At 48.7% G+C, this 14,914-nt stretch overlaps 1 protein-coding gene across 2 annotated transcripts in view; it reads right to left on the bottom strand.

The window, feature by feature from the left end:
• UBR1 (ubiquitin protein ligase E3 component n-recognin 1) overlaps positions 1 to 14,914 on the bottom strand; it is a 144,732-nt gene that overhangs the window by 48,084 nt on the left and 81,734 nt on the right. For both annotated transcript variants that reach the window (XR_005774952.1, XM_040412845.1), the window contains exons 31-32: positions 3,838 to 3,931; positions 638 to 790 (exon numbers count right to left, since the gene is read on the bottom strand). Coding sequence is in view for 1 of the 2 variants with exons in the window: in XM_040412845.1 (XP_040268779.1) it covers positions 638 to 790; positions 3,838 to 3,931 (247 nt within the window). In the remaining variant the exon portion in view is untranslated. The remainder of the gene's footprint in view (positions 1 to 637; positions 791 to 3,837; positions 3,932 to 14,914) is intronic.

Genomic DNA, 14,914 nt, shown 5'->3' with positions numbered 1-14,914 from the left:
CATCAATGTCATGGCAGGGCTTCCAATTGGCATTTCTAAGCAGGATAATGCCTGCCCACACACAAGGGTTGCACACTTCCTCTGCATGCCCGGTCACCAGATTTATCGCCAATTGAGCATTTATGGAACCAGCTGGGACTCAATCTACAGTAACCTACGAGTGCGCAGGATCTATAGGCCCAGCTGCAACATCTGTGGGCGAATGTGCCACTGGCGAACATGTCACTTCTGAAGTGCTACATTGGAGAGGAGTGAGGAGACGCCTGTACAGCAGTGTCTCTATAAGAGGGGCAGTAGGAGGGCGAGTCAGGGGCAGGGGGGCTGCTCGGTTACTGTGGCTCAGAGCGGCCTTTCTGACCAGACTCGGCGTTCTCCCACCCCTCTTATACCGATGCTACCGCACAGGCATCTTCTCACTCCTCTCCAATGTAGAAAGGTCACTTTATTGTACAGATAAAGGGACTAACAATCAGGGAGATTCTGGGCAACAAAAAAAACATCCCTCTACGTGTGTCCCTGGTACCCAATTAAAGATATGTTCCATTAACAAATATTCACTCAGGAACAACCCTTTAACTATAGCACAGGATGCCTATGATGAGGACTATCACAAGCCTTACACGAAGAGCACAATCACCTGTTAACTTGCTCTGCCACAATTGGGATGATGGGAATAACGGAGTTGCAGTGACATTTGCATAATGGGCATAAATATTCTCCATTTCCAAGGTCATAGATCATATCTCCATGAAGATGGTGTTGTATGTTCGCTTGCATGGCCTCAAAAAACCTAGAGGATCAGAGATCAGTATTAACTTTAAGGAAATGTGTCTTGTGATATGTTGAGCAAGCTCCACTTATGCAAATTTGCCACTTTTCAAATGTTTGGGAAATAACATTTTCCATCTGCAAAAAAAAAATTATTTTAAAAAAAGGATACCAAGTTCATTCCATTACTTTTCACCCCCATCAATAGGAAGGGATATTCTGATCCACAAAAATGGACAAGAATAGAACTTGCAGTCTGTTTCTCGAATTGGGCACATGGATCCAATAAAAAAGAAAATGAATGCACAAATAGCTCCACTGACCTGTACAGGTAGGTGTGCGGTTTTAATAACTGATAGTAAACACGGTCATGTGAATAACCACTTATTTTTATTTATATGTGCATCCATATTTAATGTACTACCTTGCTGAACCAACAATTTTACATATTCGATTCTTCGATAACCCGAACCCGAATTTTAGACGCCGAACTTAAAACACAAGTTCGCTCAACACTAATAAACAGTTCTCACCACTCCTGTCCTTGTACTATAATCAGTTATAAGCAGAGTGTTCTAGTGATGGCAGATAATCAGTTCTCACCTCTCCTGCGTTCTCTCCTGTCTTTATACTATAATCAGTGATAAGCAGGGTGTACTAGTGATGATAGAGAATCAGTTATCACCTCTCCCGTGTTCTCTACTGTCCTCATACTATAATCAATGATAAGCAGGGTGTTTTAGTGGTGATAATCCGTTCTCACCTCTCCTGTGTTTTCCCCTGTCCTTGTAATATAATCAGTGATAAGCAGGATGTTCTAGTGGCGATAGATAATCAGTTCTCACCTCTCCTGTGTTCTTTCCTGTCCTTATACTATAAACAGTGACAAGCAGAGTGTTCTAGTGGCGATAGACAATCAGTTCTCACCTCTCCTGTGTTTTCTCCTTTCCTTATACTATAATCAGTGATAAGCAGGGTGTTCTAGTAGTGATAGATAATCAGCTCGCATCCCTCCTGTGTTTCTCCTGTCCTTATACTAAAAACAGTGATCAGCAGGGTGTTCTAGTGGCGATATTCAGTTTTCACCTCTCTCTCCTGTCCCTTATACTAGTTACGGTATGCTGCTCCAAGGCCTTTATTTACAATGCCTGAAACTGTGCTGCACATTCTCATTAGAGAAGACCAGAGGAGGAAGTTCACTACTGGGCATGACCGGCATCTCAGAACTGCTGGACAGAATAGAAAGAAAGCATTAAAGGGGTTGTTTTGGAATAACTAACTTTTCATTGCCCCTGCTATGGAAAGAATCATACTTACCTGATCCCTGCTGCTCTGATCCTATGTGCTGCCTCCCATGTGTCCATTTTCTGGTCCGCGGCTTGTTTATATTGCTTAATCTGCTGCAGCCAAAAACTGGCTTCAGCGGTAATGTGTCTCTTGTGGAAACGTCACCGCTGAATACAGTCATTGGCTGTGGCAGAGCAGAGGATCATGCCAGTGAGAAAGTAAACAAGCCACAAACTGGAAGACAAACTAACTGGAGCCACTGCACAGGACCAGGGTGGCAGGTAGTAGGTAAATATGATTTTTTCCATTGTAGAGGCAGGTTGAGAAAAGTTATTTATCCCCAGACAACTCTTTTGTCCTTTTATGGCAAGCATTTATCGCTTTTCTAAGTTCTTCTGAGTACAAATTTACAGATTTCTTAAAATTATGATGTGTATAACAGTGTTTCCAGTTAGTGAATAGCATATTTATTTAGAGGAATTAAAATTAAAAAAAATCAGCAATTTCACAAATTGTATTCAAATAAATATGGTTTAAGGTCTATATAAGTAGCCTGATAACTTACATGTCAGTAAGAAAAACCCTGATGTTACTATTTTAGGGCCCTTTCACACTTGCGTTCTTTTCTTCCGGCATAGAGTTCCGTCGTCGGGATTATCCCCATGCATTCTGAATGGAGAGAAATCCGTTCAGGATGCATCAGGATGTCTTCAGTTCCGGAACGGAACGTTTTTTGGCCGGAGAAAATACCGCAGCATGCTGCGCTTTTTGCTCCGGCCAAAAATCCTGAACACTTGCCGCAAGGCCGGATCCGGAATTAATGCCCATTGAAAGGCATTAATCCGGATCCGGCCTTAAGCTAAACGTCGTTTCGGCGCATTGCCGGATCCGACGTTTAGCTTTTTCTGAATGGTTACCATGGCTGCCGGGACGCTAAAGTCCTGTTTGCCATGGTAAAGTGTAGTGGGGAGCGGGGGAGCAGTATACTTACCGTCCGTGCGGCTCCCCGGGCGCTCCAGAGTGACGTCAGGGCGCCCCACGCGCATGGGTGACGTGATCACATGGACACGTCATCCATGCGCATGGGGCGCTCTGACGTCATTCTGGAGCGCCCGGGGAGCCGCACGGACTGTAAGTATACTGCTCCCCCGCTCCCCACTACTACTATGGCAGCCAGGACTTTAATAGCGTCCTGGGTGCCATAGTAACACTGAACGCATTTTGAAGACGGATCCGTCCTCAAATGCTTTCAGTTCACTTGCGTTTTTCCGGATCCGGCGGGCACCTCCGGCAAATGGAGTACACGCCGGATCCGGACAACGCAAGTGTGAAAGAGACCTTACTACAGTAAATTTGTTATTATTGGCCATTTATGAAGGAGTCATGGAATTGAAGAGTGATCAAATGCAGGACTTTGGCTTACCGGCTCCAGAGCCCTGGAGAAATGACTGTTATGTTGTGTCAGCATAGAAGTTGAGAAAATGTAAATGGATCAGAATGGATAACAGTATAGGACTGCCACATTCAATTCACTTTCCCCCTCCTTTTTGTCATTTTATTAAAGCAATTTTTCACATGTCAGTGTTTGGTCAGTGATTTCCATCAGTGATTGTGAGCCAAAACCAGGATTGGAGCCTCCACAGACGTAAGGTATAAGGGAAAGATCTGCACCTGCTCTGTATTTAGAGCCGCACCTGGTTTTGGCTCAAAATCACTGATGGAAATAACTGACCGAACACGGACTGTGTAAATAAGGCATAAGGATGGTGGAAATCTACTTACTTCTGCCAGCAGGTGACATGCATCACATGGCCACAGCTTCCTGTGTGGGTTCCACAAGACAATTCGGGGCTGGTGAATAGTGGATTATATGTTTCTGACAATGACAAAACATTCATAATAAATAATTTCAGGACAATGTACAGTACAAAAAAATATAATTTTTCACTCAAAAATAATTGAAAAGTACTACAAATGTTCACTTGTGATTCCTAATAATTTTATAGTAACACATACAGTCATTAAAAAAAAAATGCACATTTCTTTCGGTAAGGCTATGTTCACACATACAGTGTGTCACTTTGCCACATACCGAATGACATATACCAACAATGCCCAACTGATTTATATTTGGGGAATAAAATATCTCCTCATGGAAAGCGCCTTAAACGACATGAGGAGTCTTATAGGGCATATATGCTCCTCTGGAATTCTAAAGGAGATACTGTATTCCCCAAATCCTGACCTAGACCTTGCACCGAGTTAAAGGGAACCTGTCACCCAGAAAAAGCATATCAAACCGCCAGCAGTACCTTATTGCTGCCTGTAGCATGATTATAAAGGTGTCTGTGTCTTTTCTGTACAATGCGCCAAAAGTCTGGGGCAGTCTTGAAGTCAAGGGAGCAGCAGCTTTCTCGCCTGAAGTCAAGCGTGCCCTGCCCCCTTAGCGTTTGATCGATAGGAATTCCAATTCCTTCACCACTGGACGCTCAAATGTAATCATGCGCATGCGCGGTGTCCCTGCAGTGCCGGCGCCTGCGCACTGTTCCACTACGCTGTGAGGTAGGCTCAATGATAAGGCACTCGCACATGAGAGCCTGCGAATGCACGAGACTACGCTCAAGCGCCCAGCAGTGAAGGAATTGGACATCCTATCAATCAAATACTAAGGGGTGGGCAAAGGGGCAGGGCACGCTTGACTACAGGCGAGAAAGCCGCTGCCCCCTTGACTTCAAGACTACCGTTTACATAGTGCGGCCAGTTGAATAAAAGTTTTTTTTTCAGAGTTTTGGCGCATTGTACAGAAAAGACACAGACACCTTTATAATCATGCTACAGGCTGCAATAAGGTACTGTTAGCGGTGACCGGTTCCCTTTAAGCCAGTACTTTCTGCTCTGCACTGATGAGGATCATTCACCCTGAAACAGCTGTCTGCAGATGAGATGTTGGCTTAATTACACCCAAGTCATGTCTCAAGGCCTTTTAAAAGGTCGAACATTGCCTTATCGGATAGCTGCCTTACATCTGGCAGCATTAAAGGCAGAGCTTGCTAAGAGCTCATTTGCATCCCGTCTCAATTGACTAATAATAAGATCCTTCAGTTCCATTGCGGTTTGACGACAACAGAGACATACCCATTAGGTTTTAGAGGAGGAAAATAAGAAAGAAAAATTCTCATCAGACCTCCAATCAGACCCCCAAATGTTAATCAGAACTAATAACAGACTCCCAATTTTAATAAGACCCCCAATGTTAATAAAACCCCTATTAAGACCTCAGATCAGACTCCCAATCAGACCTTAGATCAAATGCCCAATGAGACCTCAGATTAGACCCCTAATGTTTATGAGAACTCCAATGAGACCTCAGATCAGACCTCCAATCAGACCCCCAATGTTTCTAAGACCTCCCCTATCACACCTCCATGTTAATAAGCCCCCCTTGTGAATCAGACCTCAGATCAGAGAAAAAAAATAATAGATCAACTCACCTCTCCTGCTCCGGACGCCGCTGCCGCTCCTGAGATCCAGCGCTCTTCCTGCTCTTCTCAGAGTGCACTGACGTCCTCATGCCGTGCGCAGGAAACAGCAGTGCATGTGGCCGAAGAAGACCAGGAAGCAATGAGTATACAGCCTGCACAGGGAGCACTGCATTCATGCTCCCCGGTCCTCCTGTAATAATGAGTGCTTCCATAATTGAACTGCTCATTAGAATTTGCCCCATAAGACGCACAGACATCTCCCCCCACCCCACTTTGAGGGGAAAAAAGTGCGTCTTTTAGGGCAAAAAATACAGTAATCTGTCATACAACTGCATTATGCTACAATTCATTGATTTGCAAGCCCAAACTCAACTGTGTTGCCTGCTGTCCAGTTTGAACAACCATGTTTGACACTGTTGGTCCCACTAGCCATTGCTGTTCATCCCATCTTATTGGTGTGAACTAAACTGTTCCACTATGTTGACACCGTGTGGAATTCCCACGTAGAATCCACATAGAAAATTAGCAGCAAGCTACAGTATAGTGCAAGTGAATGGTGTTTCCAAAAACCTCATTTACATTGGGTGGAAAAAAAAAACGAGATTTTTGTATAACTTACCAGTAAAATCTCTTTCTCGCTCTTTCCTTGGGGGACACAGAAGACCTTGGGTATAGCTCATCTCCCTAGGAGGCGTGACACTAAGTGAAGACTGTTAAGCCCCTCCTCCACAGCTATACCCTCAGCCTGGAGAGAGAGACTGCCAGTTGCGTGTCCAAGTAGTGAGAAAAGGCAAAGTCCAAAAATTGGAACCAACAAGCCAACTACCCAAAGGGTAAACAAACTCGGAAACAGTCAGAGAAGAACAAAGAATGGGTGGGTGCTGTGTCCCCCAAGGAAAGAGCGAGAAAGAGATTTTACTGGTAAGTTATACAAAAATCTCGTTTTCTCGCCCAGTTTCCTTGGGGGACACAGAAGACCTTGGGACGTTCAAAAGCAGTCCAAAGGGGGAGGGACCACAGCCCCAAGGCGAAGCACCCGAAGGCATCAAAAAACCCGCCGCCTGCAGACCAGGCGGCCCGAAACAGCATACGCCGAAGCCCGAGTATGCACCCTGTAGAACTCGGTAAGGTGTGCAAGGAAGACCAGTGACCGCCTTGCACAAATGCATGGCCGAAGCCTAATGCCTCCGGCCCAGGAAAAAACCGACAACTCTGGCCAAATGAATGGTGACACCAAAAGCAGAACCCTGCCCTTGGTGCGGCAACCACAACAAGAGCCACTCTGAGAAAGCGGAGGAAAGCCACCCTGGAGGCCGTCAACCCTTTGCACGGACCTCCTGGAAACACAAGAGACCGAATGTCGACAAGAGTCGGAGATCTCCAACGTTCCCTGGGGTGGGAAGGGGAGGACGACTGCCTCAATGAAATGAAAGACAAACACCATCTTCAGAAGGAAGGAAGAGACGGAATGGAGAACAGCCCTGTCCTGGGGGAAGACAGAAGGCTCGGAACAAGAAGGGCCGCCACTCAGGCACCCATCAGAGACACGATGGCTACAGAAACCCAACTGTTAGTAGAGGGAACTTCTGTAACGGCTCCAAGGAAAAAATGGAGCGCCAAGAGCCTAGTATGTAGTTCCCAGGACGGTACCGGAGGACAGTACAAAGGAACCCAAGAGCCGCTCCATGGAAGAAGTTCCTGACAGGCCCAGAGGGCCTGGGAACGCTGAAAGAGGAAGGACAGGAATGACACTTGATACTTCAAGCAACAGAGTCCCAGCCCCAGGTCCAGGCCGGACTGGAGAAAGACAGAACCATGGAGAAAGGCAGAGTGGGGGAACGCCCAGCTTCCCACAGAACCCCAGGTAAAACCCTAAGTCCTACCACAGATCCTGGACGAAAAACTCGGCTAGAAGCGAACACTAGCGAGCCCACTAGAGTTGCCTGGGCAAGCGGGTGAAAACCCAATGATCAGGCGCAGACCCGTAACACGGGTAGAACAGTCGGTAGAACTGGTCCCGTCGGCCCCCGAGCAAGGTTGTCCCGTATCCCCCCAGAGTGGGGAAGCAGAAGGACAAACGGACAGGAACCGAAGGGTCCGCCCAGCAACCGCCAGGACAAGACAGGCTAAAGCCGAAGCCAATGTAGCCACCACAGGAAGACGGACTACAGTTCCGGTGTGGGAGATTTAAAAGACAATCCTGACCAAATGGTAGTCCTCCCAAGTTACCGAGAAGGTGAATCCAAAGCAGAAACATTGCCTAAAATGGAAAAAACGCAATCTGCACCCAGCGGGAGGACAGAAAACGGTAGACCCGGTAACTAGGCACACAGCTAGTACAGCCAGTGTGGACAAGGGAGACTCAAAAGGAACACCAGAACCATCCACATGAACAACCATGCTTTCCCCAGAGGGAAGGGCAGTGAAGGAACAGCCTCTGAAGCGTGGCCGGAACAGACGCCACATCGGAATGATCTGTACCGAGTGGGAGCCAAACAGAGCCGGCGAGAAAAGGCAGGCGAGACAGAGGCCGGTATAACACCCTCCAACCGAAAGGGGGAGTGGGCAACAGAGAGGCCATAGGACAGCTCAAAAGCAGAACACCGCTACACAGAGACGCCCGGTTCACCGCCTCGCAGAAGGCGAATACCCTGAAGAACCCAAGGTGGAGGTCCCCCAGACCTGTATAAGCGAGCACCCAAGAGAAGTTGGGTGACCTTCCCAAGAATAGCGGCCCGAACCTGGTAGCAGATCAGACTGAAGCACCGAGGGCGCCAATCCGGAAAGAATCATACCACACTGCACCCGAAGAGGAGGAAATGGTATTAGGCGAGGGGACCGTAGTCCCGCCAGAGCCAACATAAAATGCGAAGGGCGCTGCAGACAGCGCTCTCGACCATGTGACCACTAGCACAGGGAAACAATGCCGCGGAAGGACAAATGGGCCAACGAAATGAATGAGTACCACCCAGCTCTGTGCAGTAGCGAACAGTAGAGCCCGTCTACTTAAATATAAGGTATTCATTTGTTGTTTATTGGACAACACCTTAGGCTTACACAGATGGACAGAATGATCTCCTTAGAGAATAGTGCAAGGCTTGCGGCAATCATCGTATCCCAAGAGAAAAAGTATGTCGCAGGAGGAAAGGAGGCATACGTACGAGTAGCCCCGTAAGCAGTGAGAAGGCCAACCCACCTACGGGACGAGAAGGAAACAACGCACAAGAACGTCCGCTCACTGCAAAAATATATCACTCAGCGAAGAGGGCCAGCCACAGAGTGCCACAGTATCTACGGGAGTGCAAACTGAAAGGAGTTATGCACAAGACTAGTATGGTATGCGATGGAACGCAAACTGACCGCCCCGAAAAAGGGGGGAAATGTACCTGGCAAACTGCAGTGGGCAAGAATGCAAAGGCCTGCCCCAAAAAGGGGGTGATGCCCAAGGCCGTACCTACGTCAGAGAAGTAGGGCATACCATACTTCGCCCAGAAAGGCGCCATGCACATGGCCACACAGTATCCAGCAGGAAGGCAGGAGGTCCACCTAGTGAAAAAGGGGGGCATGCACAGGGCTATCTTAGCATTAAGTGAGTGTGCAACAATTCACCCAACCCGAAATTTCGTGAGAGTGTAACTACTCCGCCAATGAAGGGGAACATGTGCAAGTCCAGTACAGCACATACAAGGACAGCCTTGAATCTTGTGAGCGTGCAAAATTCCACCCATGGAATGAGGGGTGGTCACGCACAAGGCCAGCACCGTATCCAATGGAAGCGCAAGCGTTCCACCCATGTTAGAGGCCATGCTCAAGGCCAGCAACGTATCTGGTGAGAGTGTAGTATGCCGCCCAGAAAAGGAAGGGGGGGGGGGGGGTCATGCACATGTCCAGCATCGCATCCAGGGAGAATGCGAGCAGTCGGTGAGAAAGTGTGTATGCCACCGAAGGAGGCATGCCCATGGCCGGCAGCGAATCCAGTGAGAGTGCGTACACCGCCCACAGAAGAGGGGTCATGCATATGGCCGGCCGCGGATCCAGAGAGAGTGCAAGCACCCCGCTATGTATAGGGGTCATGCACATGGCCAACAATGTACCGGCGAGAGAACAACCACCGACCGAGGGAGTGTATGTATGTCGCCACCCGGGAAGGAGGCATACCCAAGGCCGGCAGTGAATCCAATGAGAGTACATCATACCGCCTATGTAAGGTGGTCATGCACATGGCTGACAGTGAATCCAGTGAGAGTGCCGAATGCCGTCCACAGAAGGGAGTCATGCCTATGGCAGGCAGCGAATCCAGTGAGAGTGCCGTGTTCCACCTATGGAAGGGGGGCACGCACATGGCCAGCAGCGAACCCAGTGAGAGTGCCGTGTTCCACCTATGGAAGGGGGTCGTGCACATGGCCAGCATTGTATCCGGAGAAACTGCAGTAGGCCGCCAATGAAAGGGGGATCATGCACAAGGCCAACCCGCAGTTAGGGAGAGTGCAGTATCCCGCCCAGGAGGGGGGTCCTGCACATGGCAGGCACCATAACTGGAGAGGGTGACGAATGTTGCCTACAGAAAAGGCATGCACTTGACCAGCGCCGTAGCGCGGAAAGGGCAAGAAAACCACCTAGAAGGGGAAAAAAGACCCTGGCAGCGCCGCAGCCGGGGAGCGCGACACCATGCCGCCTATGGAAGGGGGGCATGTATACAGGCAGCACTCTGAGATGAGGCTGCAGCGTCCTGCGCAGCCCACAAGTCATATATATAATAAAAACTTTCTTTTTTTTTTTTTTTTTTTAACACACAGCCTCACTGAGGCAGAAAAAAATAAAATAAAAGGGGGGGCCACCTACAGGGCACAGATCCACCCATACAGGCTCATCGGAAGCCGGCCTGTACCCAAAGGGTTAACAGGGATCCGGCCTGGGGGGCGGCACTGCGATCCTCTGGGGGCGGGGGAACCTCCAGGCGGGAAGAATTCGCGCCTGGAGAAGTTCCAGCCCCCTCCAACAGAGGCCTGAATTTGCGGCCTAGTAGCGTGAAGCTGGGGCCTAAATTTTTAGCGGCGCCCGGCTGACCGGGGCCGCACAGTATTTAAAGTACCGGCCGGCCTACGGAGCGGCACATACCGGCCGCGGGTGCCCACCCCGCGGGCCGTAAGAGCCGGGGCCTAAATTTTTAGCGGCGCCCGGATGACCGGGGCCGCACAGTACTTAAAGTACCAGCCGGGCCTACGGAGCGGCACATACCGGCCGCGGGTGCCCACCCCGCGAGCCGGGGACCCGGATAGAGCGGGATCGCGGCCTTGAAGTGGAACACAAGTTTTGTTCCGACGGTCGGCCGGGGCTGTTGAAGCGCTCATTTTGCAGGCCACGGTGCCCACCCAGCTGTCCGGAAGTGAGGACCCTGCCCCCGGCAGCCATTTCACCCCTGGAGCGGGCACCTGCCTAGAACAGCGCTCCATATGGCCGGCAGCTACAACCTCCTTTCCCCTGGAACGGTGTCCGTGAGAGTAGGGAGGGTCAGTGGCAGCAAGGCGCGGGCCCTCTGGCCCTGAAGTAGTGGCCGGTAAGAGGGAGGGGGACCCTGAGACCGGGTCTGTGAGGGTGGACGCCTGCATAACCCCTCCATCAGGGGCAGCTAGTTGCGGACCTCCGCAGCTCCCTAGGCATTCTTCTTGTAGGGAGAAGGGTGCCAATGTCCTGGAGGCCAGGAGAGAGGGAGCAGAATGTCGCCCTGCGACAGCCCAGGAGCCAGCCTAGGTCTAGCATGGGCAGAAGGGTCCATAGGCCCAGTATAGGGTCAGGCACGCAGGAGACCGGGGGGGGACGGGGGACGTAGGGCTGGAGAAGCCTCTCTCTCACCATAGTCGTCTTCACCCTCGGTCCGTTCCAGCAGGGTCGCCCCTTCAGCTACTGGCACCGTAGTGGCAGGACGCTGGGAGAGGGACTTGGCGTGCGGGCGACCCTTGCGCTGGCGGGATGTAGGGGAGCGAGGCTGCCCTGATCCACCTTGCCTTCTGTGGGGGAGGCAGCAGTGCGGGTGACCGGCACTGGCGCAGCTCAACCCCGGGAGAACAGAGAGGTCTAGTGCGTCTCTGTTATCCCTGATGATCTGGAACAAAAATAAAATAAAAAAGTAAAAAACTAAAATTGAAACAAGGAGAAAGCAGCCCTGCAGAGCAGGGAGTGTCTTGCCTCCTTGGACACTAAGCAAAAACTGGCAGTCTCTCTCTCCAGGCTGAGGGTATAGCTGTGGAGGAGGGGCTTAACAGTCTTCACTTAGTGTCACGCCTCCTAGGGAGATGAGCTATACCCAAGGTCTTCTGTGTCCCCCAAGGAAACTGGGCGAGAAAGTTAAATTAGTCTTACCGGTAATTCCTTTTTCGCGAATCCTCCATGACGGCACCTTACTTGGAGATTATCCTCCTCCTCCAGCCAGGCAGGGACAGGAAGGTTCAAAAGGGCCCGCCTCCTCACTTATCTTCAGTGTCTTCTGGACTTGACAGGCCCTAAACTTACACACTCATTCGTGACCTTCACCAGTTACTTATCTATTCTCTGTTATACATATTAAATCTCATACATATAACTCTAGACTAATTATTTAATTTTATAACTAGTCTTTTTTTTTTTTTTTGGGGGGGGGGGGGGGGGAATATAAGCGGTGCCGTCATGGAGGATTCGCGAAAAAGGAATTACCAGTAAGACTAATTCAACTTTTCCCCTCCCCTCCATGACGGCACCTTACTTGGAGAACTAACAGATTAGTCAATTAGGGAGGGACAACTGCTTGTAAAACTTTCCTACCGTAGGATAGGTCTCTTTTAGAATCAATATCTATCCTATAGTGTTTTACAAAGGTATGAGGATTCGACCAGGTTGCTGCCCTACAGATCTGATCCAAGGAAGCGGATGCTTCTTCCGCCCATGAAGTCGAAACTGCCCTTGTTGAATGAGCCTTGATATTTACCGGGGGTCGTTCCCCTATTGCTATGTAGGCTTCTGAGATGGCCGATTTTAACCAGCGTGTAATAGAAGGTTTGGACGCTTTTAATCCTTTCCTACCCCCTAAGAATTGGACAAATAGGTTATTAGATTTTCTCCAGTCTTTAGTTTCTGATATATACTTCAGAACACACCTTCTGACATCCAAAGTGTGAAAAGCCTCTTCTTTTTTAGATCTGGGATTTTCACAGAATGAAGGAAGAACCACCTCCTCCATCCTATGGAACTCCGAGACAACCTTAGGTAGAAAGGAATTGTCGAACCTTAGAATTATTCTGTCGTCCCTGATCGTCATGAAGGGTTTTTTAACCGAGAAGGCCTGTATCTCATTAACCCTACGTGCAGAGGTAATGGCCACTAGAAATACTGTTTTAAGGGTCAGATATCGGATATTTGCTGACTCTAAGGGCTCAAAGGGGGGTTTAGTGAGACCGGAGAGGACAGAGTTTAAATCCCACGGAGCGACCAGAGGTCTACTCCGGGGTCTGAGTCTGACGGTTCCCTTCATGAAGCGAATGATCCATGGATTAAGAGCTATTTTTTCATCTAAATAGGCACTTAAAGCTGAAATTTGAACTCTAAGAGTGCTAGGTTTTAACCCTTTATTAAAACCTTCTTGAAGAAAATCTAGAATAGACAGAATACTCCCCAGGGAGTTAGAAGTATTTTCTGAACACCAGGAAACATATCTATTCCAGATTTTGCGGTAAATTTTATTAGTGACATCTTTTTTGCCGGCTAGCATGGTATTAATTACTCTGTCCGATAAACCCTTCGATTTTAAGACTGCCCTTTCAGGATCCAAGCAGAGAGGTGCAGACTTTGCGTCTTTGGGTGGAAAACTGGCCCTTGACAGAGGAGGTCTTCCGACCAGGGTAGAATCCATGGATCCTCCTTGGACATCTTTGCCAGGAGAGGAAACCAGGATCTCCTCGGCCAGTTGGGAACAATTAGGATTACCTCGGCCCTCTCTTCTTTTATTTTCCTGAGAACCCTTGGAATCAGAGGCAGAGGTGGGAAACAGTATGCCAGTTGGAAATTCCAAGGAAGAGCTAGCGCATCTGTTCCTGCACTTCTCGGATCCCATGGATCTAGGGAAAAATAAGTTGGTCATTTTGCATTTATTTTGTTTGCAAAGAGGTCTATTTGGGGAAGACCCCCCACCTTTGTGTTAAGGTCTGGAAAATTTCCTCTTTTAAACTCCACTCCCCCGGATCTAATTTCCTGCGGCTGAGGAAATCCGCTTGGATGTTTTGCGTCCCTTTTAGAAAAATCGCTGATAGGGAGAGGAGATTCTCCTCCGCCCACAAGAAAATCTTGTTGGCTAGGGCTTGTAGTTGTTTGCTTTTTGTTCCTCCCTGGTGGTTTATATATGCAACCACCGTCTTGTTGTCGGATCTTATTTGTACGTTGGACCTCTTTAACTCTTCTGAGAAGTAACTCAGAGCCTCCCACACCCCCAGAAGTTCCCGGTGGTTTGATGAGTACCTCTTCTGGGATTGTGACCACTCCCCTTGGGCTGACACTGTTTGAAGATGTGCTCCCCAGCCCCATAGACTGGCATCCGTGGTGAGGATCAACTGATCTCTCACTATCCATGGAACTCCCCTCTGTAAATTTAAATTTGATTCCCACCATTTTAGTGAGGACCGAATGGGATCCGGAATTGTTATTAGACTGTCTAGAGAATCTTGTCTTCGGTTCCATATTTTTAACATGAACGTCTGAAGAGGACGGGAATGTATTTGCGCCCACTTCACTGCCGGGATACAAGCTGTAAAGGATCCTATCAGGGCCATCGTTTGTCTTATGGTGTGGGATCTTTGTTGCCTGAATTGTTTTACTTGGGATTGGATCTTTGTGATCTTTTCTGCTGGTAAAAAGCATTTTTGGCTCACCGAGTCTATGAGAATTCCCAAAAAAACTATTTTTTGTGTGGGAACTAAGTGGGACTTCTCCCGATTTAAAATCCAACCCAGTTCCTCCAGTCTGTCTATCGTTTTGGATAGATTGGTCTCTAGGTCTTTCTGGGAGTCCCCCACTATTAAAAGGTCGTCCAGGTATGGGACTATCATTATTTTTTCCTTCCTCAGAGGGGTTATTGCCTCTAGCATAATTTTTGTAAAAAGCCTGGGGGCCGTCGTTATCCCAAAGGGTAGACCTTGAAACTGGAAATGTTTTAGATGCCCTTGGACCCATACCGCTATTCTCAAGAACGGTTGTGACCCTGGATGAATGGGTACGTGAAAATACGCATCTTTTAAATCTATGGATGCTAGAAACACCCCTTCTTGTAGAACTTTGACCGTGGTTCTTATAGATTCCATCCTGAATCTTTTGTACTTTATGGACCTGTTCAGGGCTTTCATATTTATGATGAG

The sequence above is a fragment of the Bufo bufo genome, chromosome 11 (genome assembly GCF_905171765.1).
Source record: "Bufo bufo chromosome 11, aBufBuf1.1, whole genome shotgun sequence".
Taxonomy (NCBI): domain Eukaryota; kingdom Metazoa; phylum Chordata; class Amphibia; order Anura; family Bufonidae; genus Bufo; species Bufo bufo.
The sequence above is the reverse complement of the archived record's forward strand: the minus strand, read 5'-3'. Positions and strand labels throughout refer to the sequence as shown.